General features: G+C 43.0%; 1 protein-coding gene across 4 annotated transcripts; it reads right to left on the reverse strand.

Annotated features, from left to right (window-relative positions):
- Nucleotides 1-4,602: 4,602 nt before the first annotated feature.
- HIKESHI (heat shock protein nuclear import factor hikeshi) lies at nucleotides 4,603-15,953 on the reverse strand. 4 transcript variants are annotated; one of them, XM_049822891.1, is made up of 6 exons: nucleotides 15,842-15,953; nucleotides 15,269-15,377; nucleotides 14,776-15,013; nucleotides 9,319-9,470; nucleotides 6,689-6,807; nucleotides 4,603-4,837 (listed from the first exon to the last, which is right to left on the reverse strand). In XM_049822891.1, exons 3-6 carry the CDS (start codon nucleotides 14,924-14,926, stop codon nucleotides 4,783-4,785), a joined length of 477 nt encoding a protein of 158 aa, XP_049678848.1. In that variant the 5' UTR covers nucleotides 14,927-15,013; nucleotides 15,269-15,377; nucleotides 15,842-15,953; the 3' UTR covers nucleotides 4,603-4,782. The 4 variants fall into 4 exon arrangements, with proteins under 4 accessions (XP_049678848.1, XP_049678847.1, XP_049678850.1 ...); XM_049822890.1 differs by lacking the exon at nucleotides 15,269-15,377 and having other exon boundaries at nucleotides 15,842-15,950; XM_049822893.1 differs by lacking the exon at nucleotides 15,269-15,377 and having other exon boundaries at nucleotides 15,846-15,927.
- Between the last annotated feature and the right edge of the window lie 6,840 nt (nucleotides 15,954-22,793).

The following is a 22,793-nucleotide window of genomic DNA, read 5'->3' on the forward strand; positions in this document are numbered from 1 at the left end:
CACTTGTGTATATCTTGTCAGCCTATAGCTGAAAAGTTAGTGTTTGTATTCTGGAAGTGGTCTAAGATATTGCACAATGGCTGTATGTACCTGAATGAGGAAGAAGGTTAATAACATTTACTGAAGCTGAGCTGTTTACATACTTTTTTTCCTACTGTGCTCTTCTTATCCTTCACCATAACATATTACTTGTATTTATGTAATATCCTAACAAATTCTTTTCAAGTGTACTATCATTGGCAACATAATAGTGCTTTTTTCATCAGTATTTAAGTAGTCCTGTCTGCTACTGCCTTGGTAAGTGACTGTCTGGCTTTTATAATTCAGGATATTGCTTCTTCCTGTTTGTTACAGTTTGGGAAGCTTGTAAATGCTCTGTTTAGATAAACTACCTGTTCAATTTGAAGTAATAGGACTAAGTCAGTTTTGATTTGTGTCCTTGGGAGCTTCCAAAAAACAAGTCTGGAACTGGCAAGTAGTTTACAAGTCTTAGTCTCTAATGTATGATTTTATCTTTTTTTTTTTTCTCTTTTAAATCCTTGTCTTTAGTACAGGGGAGGTGGGGTAGTACTGTTGTAGCACAGGTCTATCTAAAACCAGTGTTCAACTGAGCTGGATTCTGGACCTTCTTTTTCTTGTACAAGCCAAGTGGCCGGGCTGCTTGCTCTTGGAAGGGGTGCCCCTGACTGAGTGGTCATGGGGGACACGATCAGGAAGCCAAGTGTAAAACCAGAGTCGGGCAGAACCAGGTACAAGCCCAAGTGTTGGAGGGAGGAGACTGAAATACCAGCGGAGTTGAACACAAATTAGCTGGAGTAGAAGACGACAGGTGAGTCTGGAGCTTGGAGGTAGTTTTTAACCTCTAGTTCTAGTGCATCTGCAGAACTGCTGGCACTGTATGAAGCAGCGTCTATGCAATAGCGCTGGCCTGTGCACCTAAGAGTTCATTTTGTGGAAAGTACGTGGGGTTGGCAGAGTCTGAAAACTTGTGGGGTGGGGATGTGGTTGGGAGAGCACTCCAAAAAGGCAGTGGGAGTGCTCAGGCTTCCTCCAGCCTTCGAGGAAAGAGCTTTGATCAGATGAGCTAAACTGTATTGAGAACACTTGGGTTGGAGGCTGGTATCATTTAGCCTTTGCAAATGCTTTAAGGTAGCATGCCAGTAGACTGTCTTCTGTGTTTTCCCACATCCAGGGTTGAGAATGAAATGGGGCACAAAAGCAGCAGGGATTATTCAGCCATGGTTGGTTTTTTTGGAATGTTAAGTGGTATGTTCTGACAAATGAGCTGCTCTTACAGGAAGGCAAGGAAGGGTGGTGCTTGACTAGAGAGAGGCCTAACACAATTAGGGTCGGCTTTAACTTCTGTATTAACTTATTAGTGTGCTGAAGACTGTTCTCTTAAAATGCAGACAAATGTTCCAGCAGGTTTGCCCTGAGAAACCTGGAAGGAGCTGAAATCAGATTCAGGGTGTCAATGAAGGGAAGAACTAGACAATGTGAACTTGCAAAAGTAAAGCTGGAACAAGCCACAGGGAGGAAAAAAAATTCTACTTTACAACAGCCAGCCAGCCCTATCTGCTCTTAGGATTAAGAATAGCTTGAATATGTACCACAAGGGAAAAAACCTTGTCACCATTCAGACCCATAAAGCTCAAGTGAATGTGAAAGTTGTGTATTTATTTCATTGGGGTGTTTCCTTTGTAGGGTTGCCTACTTCTAGACTAAAAACAGGGGGAAAAAAATCAGATTATTTTTGTTGGGTGTCTTCTGGAGGATAGAGAACTAGTAGAGTTATAATCATTGCAAAAGAATTTAAAAAAGAGTTTAATATTCTCCAAAACCTTTTAATATATACTTTTGTGTAACATACCTTGAGAGCTCCAGTGCCCAAGTCCTTCAATTAAAGCAGCATGGTTTGACCCTAGTATTGGAGAAACCTAGCAAAATTATCACAAAAGACATTAACTTGTTCTTTGCCATTGTCTGCAAGCCACCTGTAGTTCTGTTCTTTGGCAAATTCTGTAATCGGCTCCTTCTGTTTCCCATCTCAGCAAAAGGCAGAGGAGGGAGAGGTAAAGTCAGGCTCTGCCTGGCTCCAGTCTGCTGTTGGACAGTTGCAGTACAGCCAGGAAACCATTTCAGGAGACCGCAAGCATTACAGATGTCTGTTCAACAAAGTTTGAATGGCACAGTTTCCTCCAACTATTGCATGCTGAGTATGTCTCCAAAGAGATTCATCTTTCATCCTTTCATAAAAAAAAGAAAAAAAAAGGAGAGAAATAGTGCCTGGAGGTCCTTGTCTTTCTTCACTAACTTTCAAAGACGTAGAAATTGGCTAAATGATTGGCTTGAACTACAATCCTAATTTTTAGACGGAGGCTTTGCCCAGAGTCAGTAAGAAAGTTTGTAGCACAGGTGGAAGTAGAAAACTGGCTCCTGAGTGTTAAACTGGCAGTTCACTTAAAAGGATCTCTTTTCCCTAGAGATTAAGGCCCTGTTTGCTGGGGGTTTGCTCCAGCTGGTGGTGACCGAATTTAAAAAAAATGTTACCACAATGTAATTTTAAATCGGGTGGTTCTTGATGCTTCTAATTTTAAGCCAAAGAATTTCATTCAAATGTGGATTGAATTTGCCCTTCCTTGTATATGTAGGAGTGCATGTTTTTTTTGGTGTTTCATGCTCTCCTGGTTTTTTTTACCACTGATTATGTCAGGGAGCTCTGCTTCCATGGCTGAAAGTCAAGAGATGTACTGCTTCAAGTGCTGCAAGGAAGTCAAATTGTCTAACAAATGATGATGATTACATATGATTGATGACATAAAAAGCAATCAAGTGATTGCTCTATATTACTTCAAGTGAAGATGTACATCTTCCAACCCAAGCAAGAATAAGTATGGCGTGTCCTGTGAATGAGTTTTTCCTCAAATAACCAAGACAGGCAGAAAAATCCTAGTGATGCAGTGCTACCCAAGAGGAGCTGAGAGGCTCTCACCTCATCAGTCAAGGCAAGACAAAAGCAGCCTTACTCACCTGGGAAACAGGACATCAGGTGCTCCAGTTTCTCCCCAGGGAATGACCCAATTCATCATCCCTTTCTTCCTCTGCAACAGGGACAGAGACAGGTAAGATGATTCCAAGGCAACAACCATGTCACTAACAAAGACAGCAAACCTTTCAACTGCTAAAAGAAGCAGCTGCCTCACCAATGCTCTCCAACAAAGCTCTCTTTGGTTAATTATAGCCCTTCCTTACAACAAGCAGAGATACTCCTGCTCTGAACTGCTCCTGGGTACTAACAGTGCTAGGCTTTCTGCAAGGGTGACACTCAACAGCTTCAACCAGGAGACAAATTCCTGACCAACAGAGAACCCAGCAGAGGCAAGCACAGCCTTCTTCCTTCCCTGGCTTTGGGCAAATTCCAATTAAGAAGCAAAAGAGAAGAACTCCTGAGAATTACACAGACCACTTCAAAATCCCATGAATTTATGAGCAAGTGTGACAACTTCTGGGGCCAGTGACCACTCCTAGACAGCATTATCAGACATCCCACATCTGTTTCAAAGGGAAACAATATTTTACTCTGTCTTCTTACTGGGATAAATTCTTCTAGCATGGCCAAGGTTAAGAATCTTTCTGACAACACTGGACAGTTGAAACATGGGTCTCTGAACAGGCAAACAATCATTCTGTTTTCCATAAGAACAGCAAATATCCCCAGCCTAACTATTCTGACACTCTAAAAGTGGAAAAAGGAACATGGACAAAGGTTTGACATAAAAGTAGTGCAAACACCCTTCAGCTAGAGGGGAACAGAGAAACTCTGACAGCATTGCTCTTTTGAATATAACTACAGCTGGACTTGTTTTTTTCTGTACACTGACAGAAAAATCTGATTTGTGGCACACCCCAACATTTTCATCATGGAAGAGATCTTCCAGATTCTAAGAACCATTATGCTTATTTTTCTCCTCCTCCACATCATTCTTCATACCATAATTAGAGAAAGCTGAAGAGAAAGACAAATTCATCAAATAACTCCACAGTCAGTAATTTAGCAGCTCTCACTTCACTGAACAGTCTGGGGCTGCAAAGTACAAATATACAACTCTGAATTGGCTTGTAACAGCCATTTCAAAGCTATTTGACTTGCAGCAGGGAAAGAGTCCCCAAAGATTTCTCTTCATTACACTTTCATACAGGAGAAGTTAAAGACAGGTACCCCAAGATCAAGCTCAATTGTGTCTTCACACCAAAAAGAGGGAAATACTATTGTACCATTTATGAGAGCTGGGGACAGCAATATTGGTTGTGCACAAAGTAAAAGAACTTACATTGTAAGTACCAGCAGGAAAACCACCAGCATATTCTCAGTCACCCAATCACCCTTCAGAATGAGGTAAAGGAGGAAAAACTACATTTTGTCTACAACTAAACACCCCAAAACATCACACAGGTATGAAACGGTGCTGCCATTTTTCATCTTGTAATTTCTTCCACTTTAAATGCAGTTTGAAAAGGATATTTCTATGCACGCACATTGAACACTGATTTCTTGTTGCAGCCAAATACTTCAATTAAAAAAAACCACAATGCATAGGCAAGTAGTTTTCATGGATTTTAATTTTAAATAATTTTCAAGAGTAATATAAAAGTTACAAGTTTGTCTATTGAGACTAATCGTTTTGTGTTTTTTTTTCTCCCCCCAAATTCTTCAGTGGAGTTACTTGCTGCATCTTTCAGATCACACTGTTTAGAAAGCACTTCAAATGACACAATTTAAGCTTATGTTTTCCAGAAGAGAGGGTTCTGTGTCAGACGTCTCTGGAAGTTCTCATACCTAGGGGAAAAAAACCAAACAAACAAAAACCAAGCAATCAAAGTTGCTGCAAATAAAATGGCTTCAAAAACGATACAAATAATTCAGTCTATGCAGAGAACACGATACATTACATCCACTCCACACCAGGGAGTAAATCCAAAGTCCTCCTTTTTGATTCCATATCAAGAATTTTCACAGCGAGACTTGTGTATTTCAACAACAATATGTATTTCATTAAAGTGGTATCCCAGAGGATGCTCATTCAAGCTTAGTAAAATTGTAAGTGAATTAAAAGTGGCTATTTTGTGCATAACATTTTTTGGGCTAGGAAATCTAAGTTCAGGCAGGTGGAAGCGTGAGTCTGAGGCTGCACATCATCCTAGTAATCAGGCCACGTAGCTCACAGAAGAAACCCCAAGCAAAACCAGACCAAGAAAGTCTCACGCCATTCAGGATACACTGTAATACTGGGAAAACCAAGCTAACACCACTGCTTCTGAATCCAGTTCAGCTGTCCCTGTACTACCCCTTTGGTGCTGCTCCATCTAGGATGCACAGAGCCAGCTTAGCACTTCTCAGTTCACGGGACAGTGGATGCGAGATAGGCAAGCTTGACAGACTTGAGCAGGCTTGCACAGAGACCACAGCCTCCAATCCAGAATCGCTTCCTAGCAGGCGATGTGTAACCTGCTCGCAGTTAAGGCAGAGGGGACTGCAGGCAATTCTGCACTCAAGGCTATGCATCGGTTTGCCTTGTAGTTCTAATAGAAACCTTGAGACAAAGTAGTCCCCGTTATTCTTCCACCCTCATCAAATAATTCTAACTTCCACATATTTTATATATGATAATGTTTTAGTAAAATCTAATGAGGAAAACTAATTCTCTACCGCATAATGGAATCACGTATGCACACATGCTGTCCTAATTTCACTTCTCATGCTCACAGAAACAAGCAAACCACAAACAAGCAAATTCAGCATCATCCAGGCAATGACCAGCCATTGCCCTGCTTCTTTAGCCCGTCTGCCTTTTGGTTTCTCTCAGAGACCTTACCCACACATGTTCACAGCATGTGTAGAGTTACTTCTAAATAGAAGAGATCTGCATCAAGTTACACTCTCCCCAAAAATATATTGCTTACGTTAACTGCCTGCATATTCATGAGATCTGTGCTAATGATAAAACTGTATTCAGAGCGCCAAAAATACTGTTTTGAAAAGGGCTTAGGTTAATACTGTAAAGGTTAAAAAGGGCTGAACTGATAAACTGTAGGGAATTATTTTTCAGACATCTTAAAGGACTGCCTGCAGTTCACAATTTATCTCCAGACACAGAGGCTATCCCCATAGACAGTTGTATCTTAAACCAGTCCCTGGAAAACAACTCTCAGAGACTTTTGTATTTGTGCTTAAGGGTCTTGGTGACAGAACCAGTTCAACTAGGAACATGATTTCTCCACCTCTCCCACCTTCTTAAGCAACTGCTGGAACTATGTCTAGGAAGAGACCAAGCATAACAAGTAAGCACAAATTGACAAGTATCAGCGTGTTCTGTCTTCCCCTGACTCCAGAGCATTTGCATAATCAGCAACATAGTGCAAATCCACATATGCCAAGGGTGGCATTTCTAGAAGCAAAAAAATTTCATATGCTCTATAGCACTTTTCTAATAAAAAGCTGATAGGAAGATGCTGACAAATAAAGACAGTGGATAGGTGCTCTCTATACTTGAGATAAACAACAACAACCACTTCTAAACATTTTTGCATCATCTCACCAAAGAGCATGACAGTAGTTCAATACTTAGAAATCAGCTGGTTTAACAGCTAGAAAAAATCCCCACTTGTTACTAGAGATCACTGCCATTACCATTTCAGAACTACATTTGCAGGAATAAAAGCTTCAGAAGGATTTGGGGTCATCTGTGCCTGAGTAACAGCAAATGAGGAAGCAAAGTTATAGAAGTTATCCAACATCTTCTGAGTGAACTGAAATAAAAAAGACATTTTAAGTTAGTTATTTTTTCAATTTGAATTTTTGTGCAAAAGTTTAACAGATATACAACTCCTACATGAAGTAAAATTAGCATTATCACCTAAAACACAATGGGGAAGTGGATATAGTAGGTCCAGAGATGTCCATTTTAAATCAATCAAAACTCTTGGTCTTGCCCTCAGATCCATCCAGCTTCCAGAAATCATTTTCAGAATCTTCTCTTGCCCTCTCCCTGCCCAATTTCATCCTATTGGATAAACAGCTTTGGGAAGAACATTTTCTTTTTGTGACAAAGTGATGCGGCGACAAGAGCTGTCCCTCTCCTCCAAATTAAACCATCAGAACTGTAGACCAGGTCAAAGCTGCCATTCCAGCTCATAGCAAAACGCTAGTTGTTAAACCAGCTGAAAAGTCTGCATTCTGCCTTGTTACAACTCATCACGACTCCAGCAACAGGAAAATTTCCTTTAGTTTTCACCACAGAAGAGCTGCTACCTTGGCATCCTCTGCCACAAGATCTTGCTGGGGAAAACATGAAAAAGATGCATAGCAAACTCCTAAACTGTAGGAATAAGGAAGTAAAAGAGTGAAAGAGAAGCCAAGAAGTAGCAAGCCCTGTGTGCAGAAGATGAAGCTGTAGGACATTCCCAGCCAGTTTACAAATACCTAAGCCTATGGTACCTCCTTCTTTCCCCTATTCTTTTTATTTTTAAAAAAGTACGCATTGTTTTGGTGGGAGAAAAAACCATTTTCATAGACAGTGAAATGATGAAGGAAAACAGAACCTGGTGCAATATATGCACACTCTTGTGCTTCCCTCCATCTGCTCTGACATAAGGATTGGAAGAACTGATGTCCTAGAACCCAGGAGCCTACCCTCAGTCTCAGCGCACTCACATACAAAGCTCTGTGGTTTTGTCCCACTTTTTTCCATACAACTTTTTTGTAATATAACTACATGTATAAAAAAATACATACAACCATAAAGCTCCATAAAACTTACTATAAAGGTAGTGGTAGAACAACCCCTTAACTTAGAGCAGCAACAGATGATTTTGCCTTTAAAAAAAAAATACTTTCATTGCTATAATGTAGCATTTCCAAAGAGATGATGTCAAGTATTAAATAAAAGCCATTAGCATTCACAAACATGCTCCCAGTCATATCCCCTTCCTCTGCTACTCCCTCAAAGGTTTCTTTCAACTATGACTTCATACGTTTTCTCTACAGGAGTAACTATTAATTTAACCTTTGGCTCAGCTGCATCCCTTGAAAGCAATATACAATTTCAGTTAAGATGCTACTCCTTTTTAATAGAAAAATCCACCTAACTGGAAATAACATTTTTACAAATGTTGTGCAATCATGAGGTGGTTTTCTTCTTTAAATACTATTGCCAGAAAAATCCACCAGCCACCCTGCAAATGACCTCAAGCGGCACATTATTACCTCACGACTTAACTACTGCTATTATAAAAATTGGTAGAGTCAGAAATATTATTTAGATGTCATTTCCCCTAACAACTCCAGAAAAGCTCAATTAACTGTACTATACAAAAATAGCTGTTGGTCAACTCCTAGTCACAATAACTTTCTCCAAGAGACCTTACCTATTTGGAGCTATTATGTGTACAAACTGCCAAAGGACATCAGGTACATTATCAGGATTACTGTTCAATTACCAATCTACCTCAGCAAGCGTCTGTAAGGAAAGCGAGCAAGAAAAAAATAAAAGCCTCAAGAAAAGCCTCACCAACTGCTGAAATGTTAAAAGATAATGCCAGAGCCATCAGTGATAAGGAAATCAAGACCTGCCATGCAGATCTAGCTTGCCTTGAACTGCTGTTAAATGGCCAACTGACTGCCAGTGTTGGCTGAGGATTTCCAGAGGTTCAAACTAACAGACAGGCTGGGTAAAAAATGGCAAGTGTTGCAGCCCAAGGCCTGGTCCACAAGGAAAGAAATGGAAAAAAACCAAATACATCCTTCTGTGGGAGAGGGCACGATTCTGTAGTTTGGCAAAACTACATCAGAAGGATTTCTCAAGGGTCAGTGGTACCCCTGCATATCTATCTGCACCCACACCCATGTCTGCCTTGACTTCTGAGTCATTTTTGACCATCTCCGTAAGTCTATGCACTGGAGTTCCAGCACCTACAAATCACTAAAGATCCACTGTCTCTTATATGCATTCAGTCATAGCTGCTCCTATAAGGAAGCATCATAAATATTTTTACAGTAGAGTGACATCAAGACAAGTGAGTCTATTGGCCTGATTCCACTGAGCATGCAAAATCCAGTCCTTTACAGGAGTCATAGTTTTCCAGTATAAGAAAAAGTAATTTCAAAATAGCAAGGCATCCAGCCAAATGATATGACAACTATTAGGTTGGCTACAATCCTATAGCCCCACCCATAGCAGTTTTTTAATTAGTTCTTCAGAGGCTTAAGTCCTAAGACTTTAGTAGTACAGAGAATTTCCAAAACCAGGATGTCCAAGCTACCTCTGTGAATGAATCTACTGATGACACAGCAGCACTTGCAACAGGAGTCTGCTGGGCCAGGTTCTCCAGCAGTTCCACTGAGATTCCAATCTGGGCTACCGTTGGCGTCTGAGGGAGGTTCATGGCACCAAAGGGATGTTGACTTCCCTTCCCTGAAAGCACCACAAACAGCACACATTAGATTTGGCACACATGTGAAGACTGTGTTATTTAAATTACTGTGCTTCTTCTGTACAAGGTATTCCTCAGCTCTCACCAGAGAGCTCTCCCTATCTCACAGATACAGAAAAATCACAGTCCAAGCACAGACACAAGTACACAGAAGCACAACAGATGAAACAGTTCATTTAAAAAACCACAGCAGATCAAGGAAGTTTCTAAAAAAAAAAAAGGAAAAACAATTTTAAAGCTCCCTAAGAAGTAAACAGATTCAACAGGGAATATGATCTGTGAGTAAAAGACAGCAGAACCTTTCTCTATAGGAACCACGACTTTAATTCACATTATAACAACTACAGATAAATAGGAAACATGAAGCACTGCTACAGAATCGTTTGGTTCACTCATTCAAACCAGGCGCTTGTGAACCTGTTTGTGTGCTGAAAAACAGAACATTACTTCAAGATCACTCTGACTCAAAGCTATCCCTGTGGAGGGCTGGGCAGCCCCAGGTCTCATGTGAATTGCTCAAAGCCACCAACAGCAGCAAAGGTCAAAGAAACAGCCATGGAACAGAAAGGCACCTGACTTTGCAGGAGCCACAAAGAAAAAAAATGCATCGGGCAGAAAAACAGTCCCTAATTGCATACCACTCATACAGGCATCATCCCAGCCCTCTGCCATCACTTCTGACCTTTCTCAGCTGAGTATTAACCAGTACTTTCACTCCCAGCTTCAGCTATGGTCTCTGCAAACAATGACACACACCTAGAGTCACATAAATAATGCACTTCTCTTTGTCACCATCTGTAAAGGAAAATACAGGAAAAAGGTCTGGGGGACCACAATGCTATTAGTAAACAAATACTAATACTCCACCTAACTTTGAGCGAACACAATAGACAAGTACCCTCTTAACACAGAAGTGACATTTCAGTAGCACTCTAGCCCCTTACTAGCAGGAGAAAGCAAAGCTAATCAAGAGCTGTCCCACAGAGCAGTCAACACCATACTGAGCTGCAAGAAAGTCTAACTAAAGTCTAAAGCACCCTTTGACTTAGTTCCATGGTCAAAAACTCAGCCAGCAAAAACAGCACAAGTTTGAGAAATTTAACTCAGGCTTAAGACTGAAGATCTCAGAAACCTGACCATGTGAATTATTCCTCTTGGCACTAAAGAGGCCACTCAGCTTTGTTAAAGTCAGAAATATTCTATTCTGAAGTGCTATTTAGGAGCTCTTCTGAGAAATGCCACTGCTGTATGATCTCAACCTTTACTGTAGATAGATGCTTGCTTGATAAAGGTAAAATTTATTAAAGTATTAAGAAAGAAAGAGAAAAGCTATTAGAAACCAAATATCACACAATCTCATTGGTAAAAAAGCGAATAGCAATAGAGCTGCTAGAAGTTTTACATCTTGTAATGTCTTCACTCGAGAAGCTGACATTTATAATAAAAATAGAACATCCTCAAGCAACAGGCTCCATCAGGATATATCACTACTTTAGAAAGACACTCATGATCTCAATAATAAAATACATCCCTTCTGTCACTTTGCATGCACTCTCATGGAACCACTCTCTTTGAGAGATGTCTGTCTAAAAGGGTAAGAGAAAAGCATCCCCTGCCATCTTTAGACCAACTGAATTACACTCCACATTTTCAGTCCTTGGCTCCTACGATTAACTCTCCAAATCTTACAAACACAGAGAACACAGTATGCAAATTGGTACTGAAATATAAGCCCAGGCTTTCACATTCAGACCCTACGCTCCCATAGAGTCCCACGTCATAATGTACTATGTCATACCAGAGCAACTGCAATCAGAAAAATATTTTTTCCACCCTTTCTTTGAACCCTTGAATCAAGATAGCGAGCCCTTATTGCCTTTCAGCCAAACCATGTCAAAAACCTTACCCATGTGTATGCCTCAAATGCAGACATTATATTAGAGGGTATATTTTAAGTGGAAAACAGCATCACATACATCATTGCATGCAGCGCAGCAGAAAAAGTCTGTAACAGAAAAGGCTATCCTATAACTTTTATCCCACTTGTCAACATACTCCCAGTAAGGGTGCAAAATTTCAGCCCAAGTTTTGTTTTCTGTTTCTACCACACTTTCAGGTAGAAGTGAGAAATAAAAAACCTTACAATTTCAAGGCAAGGAGTAGTTTTGAGCCCCTTCTTTCTGCAAAAACCTTGAACTCTCTGGTCATACCATGAGACCAGACCATAATTCCTTGAGTAATAACGCTCACAGCAATTCCATTAGGAATGCCAGTGACCTTAATGAATGAATACTACTAGTATGGCTCCAACAGGCACCAAGGGATCTTACTACAATATGTGATTACAGCTGTAGCTTATTATACAAGTGCAGAAATTGCACAATTTCAAGAGATGAACACAGTCTCTTTCACGAAGGTATATTGCTACTTTATTCCTCTTGGCACTAAAGAAGCCACTCATCTTTGTTAATGCCAGAAATATTCTATTCTGCCTTGACTACAGGCTGTTAAACATTTCACCTGTAATGAAAAATCCAGGAATGGGAACAGTAAGAGACTGAAAGAATACACATTGACTGTCATCCCACTGGGGAATGGGGAAACGACCAGAAAACCCCCAAACCTCACAAACACACATTTTTCAGCTTTTAGCACAAAATCTAACTACCAATTTAGGGCAGGGAGGGTAGGGGTTGGAGGGTGCTGATTTTATAGTGTTATTTCCAGCAAACGTGCAGATTGCATCTGAAGAGAAAAAAACCAACGCAAATTTAATGCTTATTGCAAAGCCAGACACCATCTTACATGACAGTTAATTCTCAAAAAGAAACACATAATAATGCTGAACACTTAAGGCCTTTGACTGCTAGACTTACAATCAATATCAGCAGATGCAAGACCTCCCTCACTAAATCAAGGGGTCAAAACAACAACAACCACCACCACCAAACACAAAACCCCAACAAACTACACAAGCACTTACATTTCTAGCCTCACAGCATAGCTTTTAAGAACAGTTAAAAGTTAGCAAGGAGAACAACAGAAAAGCTTGCTTTTAGATATATTAAGTTTGTACCGAGACTACTATGAAATACAATTCAAAAAACTTTTCCTGATTATAAAGGAGCTCTAAAGGAATCTTTTAGAAGGTACTATGACCAGGTGCCTGTGAGACACCTTCAAGACCTAATCTGGAAACTCTTATTCAAAGGTTACCTGAGTTTAAATAGCACCTGTAGTCAAGGAAAAAGTGTCCAGGTCCATAATTTAGTAGCTACTCCACAAATCACTTTCACAAGGACTGTATTCCACAAAAGCGATTTTCCCTTTAGTTCACCTATTGAGATAACCTTCTGGTACCCCATGTGGAAACACTGCAATGTTCACCTGCATCGGCTTTCCCAAGTGAGCATGGGACAGGAAGGAGAGAAACAAACAAGAAAACCTGGGGAAATGCCATTTTACTTGACCTTCATAGTCCAGAAGTCTAATACCACATCCCCAGACACTGTATTTAACAGCCAACCAGTCCTTACAACAATGTGCAACGTGGGCAAGTTATATGCAACACAAAACCTGTACAGTTCCAGGGCACGTCATACAGCATAAACATAAAAGTTACAAATGATACATTTAACCTTTCCCAGAGTCTATGTAATAAAACCTTATGACACTCCAGCTGGCCACTCATGTCCACATAAGAAACATGCTGGTCCTCTTCATCACACAGCAAGAAACTCTGCTACAACCACTGCTTCACAGGGAGCTGACAAACAGGGACACAAATTTGTTCCTTTCAAAAAGGGATTAAACCCAAAACACAGATTTCAACAGTCAGTAATGTCTCTCAATGATTCCAGCTCTCTGTAATCCCTCGCTGGTGTCCCCTTTCTACAGCCTTATTGTCTTCTCCACCAAAGAACTGTTTATGGACATGAACACTAAGGCTGTGTAGCTTATACTGACTCTACAGTCAGAGATAAGCTGTAGACAACAATATCAGGTATCTGTGGAGGTCTCTGTCGTTCAGATCAAGCACAGCGCGTCACAATTCTTTCTTGAGAGCAGCCCTTATGTGGGCATTACGGCTAATCATGAAAAAGCATCTGAAAATGTGTTTTCCTACAAAGCTGTCTGAAAGCATATATAATATGGTTAAGTCTTTCAAGCATAAGAAACACATGGCAAAAGAACCAACGATACACTTTACTGTTTCACTAACAACACAACTTTGGAATATACAAAAGCACGCCCCCACCCACCTGCCCCACCAACCCTTCCTGTGGCTGTTCTCTCTTCTGAAGAAAGCCCAAATTTTTGAGGAACATATACGATCAGAATTCATTCTGCTCTGCCCCTTGAGAGCCCTTATCTCATGTCACACTGCCATCCAGGATGGATTCAAAAGCAAGCATGCCACATTATGAATTAATACATTTTATCACAGCAACCTCAACGCTTACCTAAATAGAGATTCAAGCTAAGGCTGTAGACTACACTGAAGCCTATAAAAGGTGTGTATTACTTTATCACCATAACAGTTTAAGCTGCTTGACTGACATATCTGTCCCTTTAATAAGACAAAGGTCTACCATTGGGGTGCTTCATCATTTTTATAATATGCATGGCAAAACTCACGTATATTTAGGAAGACGTACCCACACCTACTTCAGGTAGCAGCAGCATTCTCTGGCTCCCACGTGAGTCACAATTCTCTGACTCAGGTCTATTTCAAAAATACCAAAACATCTGGAAAGCTGCTTTCCCATGACGACCCCCTCTACTGGACAATTATATAGTGCAACCGCACCAGAAAAGGAAGCGGCTAGCTGTCCGAAATCACTGCGTCAGACTTTACTTGTCACAAAACCTTTCTCAGTGCTACAAAGAATACAACAGCTTAACAGTGGAAGCTGAAGGAAAACACTGCAGGCATGTCTAGACAAACGCCTAAAAGCCATGCTAGGGAAGTTACAGGGTCATTCTTCCTCAGGTTCTCTATGCAGAAGCACTGGAACACATGCCAAGCCTGCTCAAATGAATTTCCAGATCAACACCACGTACAAGAGAAGATGAGTGAGAAATTTCAGTAGGAACATTAACATACAGACGTCCATGAAGCTGACAGACTGCTTCTAGTACCACGTCTGCTTGGGACCATCTGAAAACGCATGGTGGTCTGCCTTTTCAAGTAGCTTTTTGCTCAAAACCACCCTCAAACATTTATCCCCTTATGCATGCAGGAACACATCTGTTTAACTGACCGCTATGTTTTACCAGTCTTACCAGATTTTAGACCAGAAATTTTGAAGATGGCACTTGGCTTCTCATTAGTGACAAACCCTAGCAGCTGCCACACTGCCATCCCACTCTGGTCCGGATAACAAAAATAGACAGATCCTCCCATTCCTTCTGGAAATGGTATAGTTCCCAGCATGAAGACCACTACGTGGTTGATATTTTCATAGTCCGGTAAATCAAATACAAATTTATCTTCAGCCACTTGTTGGGGCACTGCTTGTACCTAAAGAGAACAGAACCTTTATTAGCATTATTGTTTTTCATCTTTGAGCGTAACTGTGAACTTCCTTTTACAGAAATACACCTAGAGTGGAACATAACAAGAAGTGAGGAACACACTAACCTAAACAGCAAACAGCCAGATAAAAGTCAAACACAGCAGAAGAACAACTGCAAAAAATATTACTAAAAAGGCACAACAGTCTCGTTCTACCTGCACCAAACCAATATCCCACCCAGGACTACAGGAGCAGAATACCTTCACTCCCCATGTGTGTAGGAGGAAAATAGGGTGCAGAAGAGGTTGCCAAGTCTACAAGCAGTGCCTGTTGACCACCTGGCTGGCACAACCCCAGGATGATGGAAACCTGTTCACATAGGAAATACAATAGACCTTGAGACAGGCAGCGGAAGGACGGCTAAACGCCAGAGCAAAAGACACCCTCCTCTTTACCCGAGACGCCACATCCTTGCAGCCAACGCACGATCTAGCCTTAAAAAGCTTCTTTCAAGCTCGCGGCTCGTCTCCGAGCGGCCCAAACCTCTCCGTTAACAGAGGGCACGGCAACTGCCTCCCGGCAGCCAGCCTCTACAACGCAGCCGCCTCTGGGGACGAGGGGCAGCAGCCAGCCGAGCCAGCCGAGCCGCCGGGCAGCCGTGACGAGGACGGCGAGCTCCCCCTCTGCCCGGGGCCAACCCCGAGCGGAGCCCAGCTGAGGGCAAAGGCGAGGCCCGCGGGGCGGCCCTGCAGCAGCTCCACCCCGGGCCCCCGGCGGGTCGAGGGCCCCCCCGGCAGGTCGAAGGCCGCGCCCGCGGCCCGGGCAGCGCTCACCAGCCTGCCCGCCACCAGGCAGCCGAACATGGCGGCGGCCGCCGAACCCCCTCAGACGCTTCCCTGCTCCGCAGCCTCCATGAGCGCCGGCTCCCGGAAGTCAACACGTCCCCCCCGCCGCCCTTCACCCCGCAGCCGCCGAGTCACTTCCGGAGCGCGGCCCGGCGGGGAGGGAGAGGCGCGGATGGACTACAACTCCCGTGGTGCAACGCGCGGGGAGGCGGGGAGGGGCGCTGCGCGGGGCGGAGCGGGGCATGACGGGAGATGTAGTTCGCGTCACTGCGCCCAGGGAACGAAAGGGGGGGGGGGGCGAAGATGGCGTCACACCGCCAAGGCTGACGTCCCTCCCTCTCTTGTCGGGGTTAAAACATGACGCGATTTCTCCGAGTACGGCAGAGCAGAGGCAATTTGGCGTCTTCCGTACCTAGAAATTAAAGTCAGTCTCGCTACGGAAGCAAAAGGCCTAGGTCCAAAGTGTTTAAAGCCAAACAAAACTGGCCAAAGCGACTGGGAGCAAATACAATCTGCACTCAAAAATAAAAAGTCAGTCAGGAAAACTGCCTGGTTAAACGCGCTGTCGCACACCAAGTATCTCGAGAGAGAGCTGCCGTCACAGAACGCGGCGGTGCGTCACCAAGAAGCTCGAGTTTGCCCTCGCGGACGCCGCTCAGGTGCTGGCGGCTCACGCCGGAGAGGAAGAAGAGCGCGCACCGCGTTTACGTACTCTGCAAACTGATCTTCGGTGCCATTTCAGACTAGTGCATAAACAGAAGGGTCAGGGATCAGGAATCCAAAGCCCTCGGCTGATCTCCAAGCTCCTTAGGCTACGCGGAGAGGTGACGGGCTCTGCTGGCATTCCCACGTCTCTTTAATGATTGCACAAGGTCAGCCCTTCCAGGAGGATTTGATGCTCTGCCTGGAGCCCATGAACAGAAACACCCATGTGCAGGGATGACTCTGAATGGCTTTATATAATAGTAATGCCTTTATTTGTCTGGGATTCAACATGCTGAGGGCACTTCTCGGGTTGAACATCCTACTGAGGGGTGGTGTGACTGAGTAAGGGAAGGAAGGACGGAAGGCAAGACAGCCAGTCCAGCAGCCTGCAGGGGAGCACGCTTGTTCAGAAACAGGAGGTATGGTTTCTAGGCTCTCCTCAAGTCTGAGGTGGTTTGAACCCATTACTCTTATTCCCCAAGGCAGCGACCTATCACGAAGCAATTCTGTATGATTCTCGATGTCCCTCCTGTGGTAGCTGGGTCACAACATACAACAGAGAACAAGATTAATGAACCAGGAGAGAATTAACAGGGAGACATTGATGAGGACTTCCTCTAAGGGAAAATACAGTCTGTAGTTCAGGTTTATGCAATGTCTTTTCTGAACAGGATTAATTAAGCAGATACTGAAGCCTAGAGCTCCCACATGATTATGGTCGGCAATGACCTAGTCACTCAGGAGGATCAGAAAAGAAATAAAATGGAAAGTAACAATCCATTTATACAATGTAATTCTTTAAAACTTTGTCCATTAATCAACGGGTTAATCAAACATGCATGGACTACCTCAAAAGCACTATTCACAGATACTAATCTCTGTAAAAAAGAGGTGCCATAGTGCCTTCTCCTTCATTTAAAAAAAAGATTGATTCTTTGTTTAAGAAAGTTTAAATTTAAAAGCCCAAATGAGTAGCATCATTGCAGATATTTAAGTTAATGACAAGCTTTTCAAAAGAATGCTATGACTTTAATGCATTTTTTTGATGTGTAATAGATGCCCATTACTTCTTTTCTAGGTATATGCTTTGTACCTTCAAGCCTTGCTACTGCTGAAAGCAGCCTGTCAGATATTTAAGCTTTGAAGACTATCCAATGCTTGCAGCAGAAGCTGGAAACCAACTTTTGCCATCACCTACACAAAAAGTAAAGGTGAACTTCTAGGTGTTTCATGTGAAGTGTAGAGGTGGAACACCTGCTGCTTCAGCGGAGGTGCTGGCTCAGAGCTCACTCTCAGGAGGAGAGCGAGGGCTCCTGATCCCTGCTCCAAACCTGGGAGAAAAAAAGAGATTTTCATTGGGGTCAGATGATTGCTCTCTTCACTGGGTGCCTTGGGAAAACAGCACTCACAAGCACCACCACCACCACTACTACTAACTACTACCGCCACGGGACTTTTTGCTCAAGAAAGATTAAGGTTGTTTTAATTGGCCGACTCCAGGTTGGCAGCCGAGACTCAAGCAGAGAGGCAGCCCTCAGGATTTGGAGGCCTTTTAGTATCTCTTTTAATTTGGTGCTAGCAGGGCCTCCCCTTGATTACAGACCACACCAAGACCCTTCTCCTGCCTGCTTATCACTGCTGTCATATCCATGGAGCAGTTCACCAGAGAAGTGATCTCATTATACTCCTGGCAAAATCAGTTACCACATTCAAGTTAAAAACTAACACACTAATGGTGTTACCAGCTTTGGGAGTGAGGTGAAATGGTCAGATTTTGCCTGACTACTCCCTCTAAGGGACCTCCCACACTCAATGAAGGCAGGCAACTTGTGTTTTAAACCCACGAGACCTGCCCCTGACGAAGAGACGACTGACGGAGACGAGGTGGCCGACCCACCTGTGGAAATCTGGTGCCTGAAAGCGGCGGGAGGGGGGTTCACCTCTTCCCAGACCCACCCTGCGCCTGGTGCAAGAGGCATTCTTCTCTCGAAATTATGGCGTCCTGCTGCAGGGACAGCGGGTGCAGCAGCTTGTTTGTGCCCGAGGCCAGCGGGAATAACGCTGAATACCGAGCAGGACAGCTTGGTTTATGCCAACTGGTCATACGCAAGAGCATCTACGTGACGGAAAAGCCATATTTATGTAAAACTGAAAAAACCAGCTGTGGCAACCAATGCTTCTTGTATCGTTGCTGCCTCCTGTTCTTCCTCAGGTTTGAGTCTGGTGGCAGTGACGGCTGAGGATGTTAGTGAGGGGGCCGCTGCGCCATGTGTGGGTGGGACTGCCTTTCTGTCTGAGGAAGGGGCTGCGAGAGCCTGGTGGTTCCAGAGTGCTGACTGATGCCGAGGGGAAGTTTAATTACTACTCTGCTTTAAGCTAAAGGGAGAGAAGCGGGCAGCACCAGAGCACCTTGGTGAGGGGAACTGGGTAAAGCCATGTGGTTTTAGTGTGGGTTGAGGTGAGGCCCGCGACAGTGCCAGTGGTTGAGAGTGACCTGTCACAGCTGTTTGAGAAGGAGGAAATGGCTGATAAGAAACCAGCAGGAATAAAAAAAAAACCCGAACAAATAGCTCTTCCACAGCCTGAAGGAATCAGTGGATAAAGAGTCAGGATGTTTTCTTCCTTCGTGTAGTGAAGGAGGGACTGGTAGGCATGTTGCAGTAGTCTCAAAACCAAGGTTGCTAGCTCCTCAAAGGGCCTGAATAAGGACAGTGGCACTAATGCACCGAAGGTGCCAAGAGCATAAATCACTGAGCTCTAAGGCTTGGTGCTCCTTCTTCCGATTATTTAACATGTAGAAATAACTTGGATGAAACCCTAACTCTTAAGTGCCTCTGTGCAAACAATGATCATAGGTAAAACTCATCCTAAGCTTAAAGTTGCGGGTACAAATTGCCCTGTTCAGATCACGGGGGTACAAATGTCACAATGCTCTGGTACTGCATGATGACAGACCCTCAATCTAATTTCTGCCTCGAATAAGCCAAGGTGAGCTAGAGCCTTAAGAAAGAGATGATTCCCATGTTGCCAGCAGTTCTGCCTTTCATAAATGACCGGGCTTGCATTGCCAAGCAAATGAAAATGAAGCTAGGTACTAAACACCAAGTTTAAAGGCCCCTGTGTGGCATAGGATTATACAGCTGTAGTGGATCTTTCTACCAAGAGAGATGTTCTAGGACCTAGTGTCTACTGCAAACTGTTCTTTCCTTTTCTAAGTTGGTTTGTGTACCAGGGAGTAAACATCTAGAGAGATCCTTCAGGCTGCTGAAAACCAAGTTCTGCCTCAAACTGCTGATAGTGGTGGTGTTTCTTTCTCTCATGGAGCCCATTTGTTTTCTTCTGAGGAGAAACATCACCTGGAGATGATTGTGGAAAAGGCTCTTTACCTGTACCAAAATGGAATTCACTTTTCAAGTTGGGAATCCCAGCCTTCATTCTTAATTGGTTGCGAACTTCCCCAGAAGACTGTCTGTGGTTTGAATGTGTCAGAAACATGAATTTGTGCAGACAGGGCCAATACAGATATCTTAGACTCTGAAATGAAATTGCTTCTTCAAAAGAGACTCCGCTAGGTCTCTGGCATCTCCCAACCAACTTTTCACAATAGGGACAAGATAAAGGGGACAAAAATTACTCCCAGGAGTAATAATGACTGAAATGAAGTGTTAGACAAGTTCCAGTATAAAAAGGGCCTAAGAGTAGGACAGATGGGGAATTAATGGTCTTAGTTGTTTTTATGACCTGACTGAACATGTCTGCATGTCATTCTCATGTGAATCCTCACCAAGATGCTGTTTTAAGAGAGGTGTTGCTTAATTTTCACAGGGTGTCTTCCAGCTCTTGCAGTTGATTTGAAGGAAGGACCAAGGGAGAAAATCAAGGTAAGAGAGTCCTTAGTTAGGGGAGCCTCCTGAGGAAACAGTGGAGGGTAACACTGCACCTTTGTGCTCGTGTGAGAGAGAGAGTTCCTTTGGACAGGCAGACATCCTCTGGCAGGAGGCTCCAGGTGGGCTGTCCAGAAAATGGATATACTCTACTTAAATGACTTTCAGGCTGTTCAGTGGTATTTTCCGTGTTTACACCTCCACCTAAAATGCTTTATTATTTTTTTAACTTGCAAAATAGATGGAAATGCTGGCAGAAAAAGAGAAAAGGAAGGGAGTATGGTTGTATGATGAGAAGCTTGCTTAGCTGACAAGAAAGAATAATATGTATTGAACTGAGATCCTTCGTTTAGAACTGTTTTTGAAAAGAAAAAAAAATATCCTGGTAATTTCTTTGTCACAGCTCTAGAGTTATTTCTCAGAATCCACATAACAGGCAAAGAAACCTTGCAAAGTGGGTCTTCTGCTCCAGTAAGGCATATTTATCCACAGGCCAAATTTCTAGGCTGTTTCTAGAGAAGCAGCAATTGGCCAGTTAGCAGTGAACCCAAGATAAAGTCCATGGCCAGAAAGAGTTGTTAGGTTCATTTTACGTGACCTGCCAAAACCCACTGTAGGATTCATTTTTTGATTTTTGCTATGCAAATGACAGTTGCCTCATGTAGTTTATGATGTTCTGAGTCATATCAGAAGGATACAGGGATCGCCAAGTGGAAACTGGAGAGAAAGCATAATCAAACAGTGACATTGCTGTGAAAACTGTATGGAGATGATTAGGGTTGTCCCACTGTTACGGAAGTGTCCATAGCTGGTGGAATAATTAGTTTGGGCTTTATGAAGCCAAACATAGACCATGTGGGCTGGATGGCTGGCTAGCTGTTTTCATCACTAGCTTCTTGACTGCTGTGTTTTCAAAGTGTTTGAGTGAGGTTAGAGCCAGGGTAGTATCTTCATCTAATTGCCCTACAGATTGAACTGCTGTACAGAAAATTGCAAGTGATGAAGCTAAGTCAGCACTCCTATTTCACAAGTATGTGATTGAGAAAAAGAAGTCAGTGAAATGCCTGGGAAAGTGAGAAGTGCCATGAAACAGGGAGAAGAAAAAGAATACTTTCTGTATGGGAATGAATGAGAAAGGAACGAGATTGGTGGAGAGGATACTGGATGAGTAAGTGTGCATGCACTTGATCCACTTGGTCCTGGAAAAGTAGGGTGGCAGAAACCCATCAGAAGTGCCAGAAGTGAAAACTGCTGGGCTTTGGAGAATGATACAGATTCCTCTGGTTGCTTGAGACACAGGGATCACCTGAATTAGACTCTCACTCTAGGGACCTGTGACCAAATGAATGCGAGAAACTCATTCTGAAGTTATGTTTGTGGGTTCAAATTAGACGGTGCATGTGTTCTTCCACCCCAGGGGTTGTGGGCAGGCAGAAGCAGGAGTGTTCTCAGCCAAGGTATGAGAGAGTCTTTTTCCTTTCTGTTTTAGCTAGGCTTCATTATGGTAGATCCATGTTAATGCAATCTAGATGTAGGATGAAATCAAGCAGAAAGCAGCGGAAGAAAATGAACAGGGAGATGAAGAGAAGCTGTTCATCTGGTAAATCTCCATAAATTATGATAAAGATCCCCCCTCTCCTCCAAACCCCTTCCTTCATTCTAAGCAGCTTGCTTTGGTGAAAGAACTTTTGCAGCATCCCTCATGGGACATGAGCAGGCTTTGGAGACAGACATCCTTCCTGTTCATGTGGTTCTTGAAAAACACAGAACAGTTACAGGCAGCTGATGGCTACAGGCTTCTCTGTCAGTATCAAGTGTTGCATTCTGCCTTTTCAAATTGGGTAGGTTGTCTTTCTTCTCTCAGAGCATGGAAAGCAGGTTTGGTACCTGCTTAGGCAATGGTCTCAGCTTCTGTCTTGTTTAGCCTCAAGGTGATTTAGCTGCAAATGTTACCTTATTGTTGGCTTGGACACAAGGGGCCTGTATCCTGTTACAGGGACCAGTGAAACTTCATATGAAGCAGAATAAAGGTGTACGGGTTGAAATCAGCATGTGGTATTTCTCTGCCTTTCTCCTAAAACCTAAAACTTAACATCTTTCTTTTAAATTCCTTGCTGCTCCGGGGAAGATCCACGTACAGAACAAGTGCAAAAAGGTATAGGTATTGCAGGTTATGTAAATGAGATATGAACAAGTCTGAAGAGAAGAATATAATATAAGATACTAATACAACCCTAGATCCTGCACATCACCTCCTATATTTTCCCTTGCAAGGAATTAGTTCATTCTTTGAATTTGCAATGCTGTAATAATATGATCAATATTATGCCTTATTGCTTTTTATCACTGCT

Source organism: Accipiter gentilis, chromosome 19 (assembly GCF_929443795.1).
Source record: "Accipiter gentilis chromosome 19, bAccGen1.1, whole genome shotgun sequence".
Lineage (NCBI taxonomy): Eukaryota > Metazoa > Chordata > Aves > Accipitriformes > Accipitridae > Astur > Astur gentilis.

Excerpts from the sequence above, each read along its gene's own strand:
- HIKESHI (XM_049822890.1), bottom strand. The coding sequence starts at position 15,871 with ATGTTCGGCTGCCTGGTGGCGGGCAGGCTG. Across the intron at positions 15,014-15,841 it reads GCCTGGTGGCGGGCAGGCTG|GTACAAGCAGTGCCCCAACA; the intron begins GTGAGCGCTGCC and ends TGTTCTCTTTAG. Across the intron at positions 9,471-14,775 it reads AATTTCTGGTCTAAAATCTG|GGAAGGGAAGTCAACATCCC; the intron begins GTAAGACTGGTA and ends TGGTGCTTTCAG.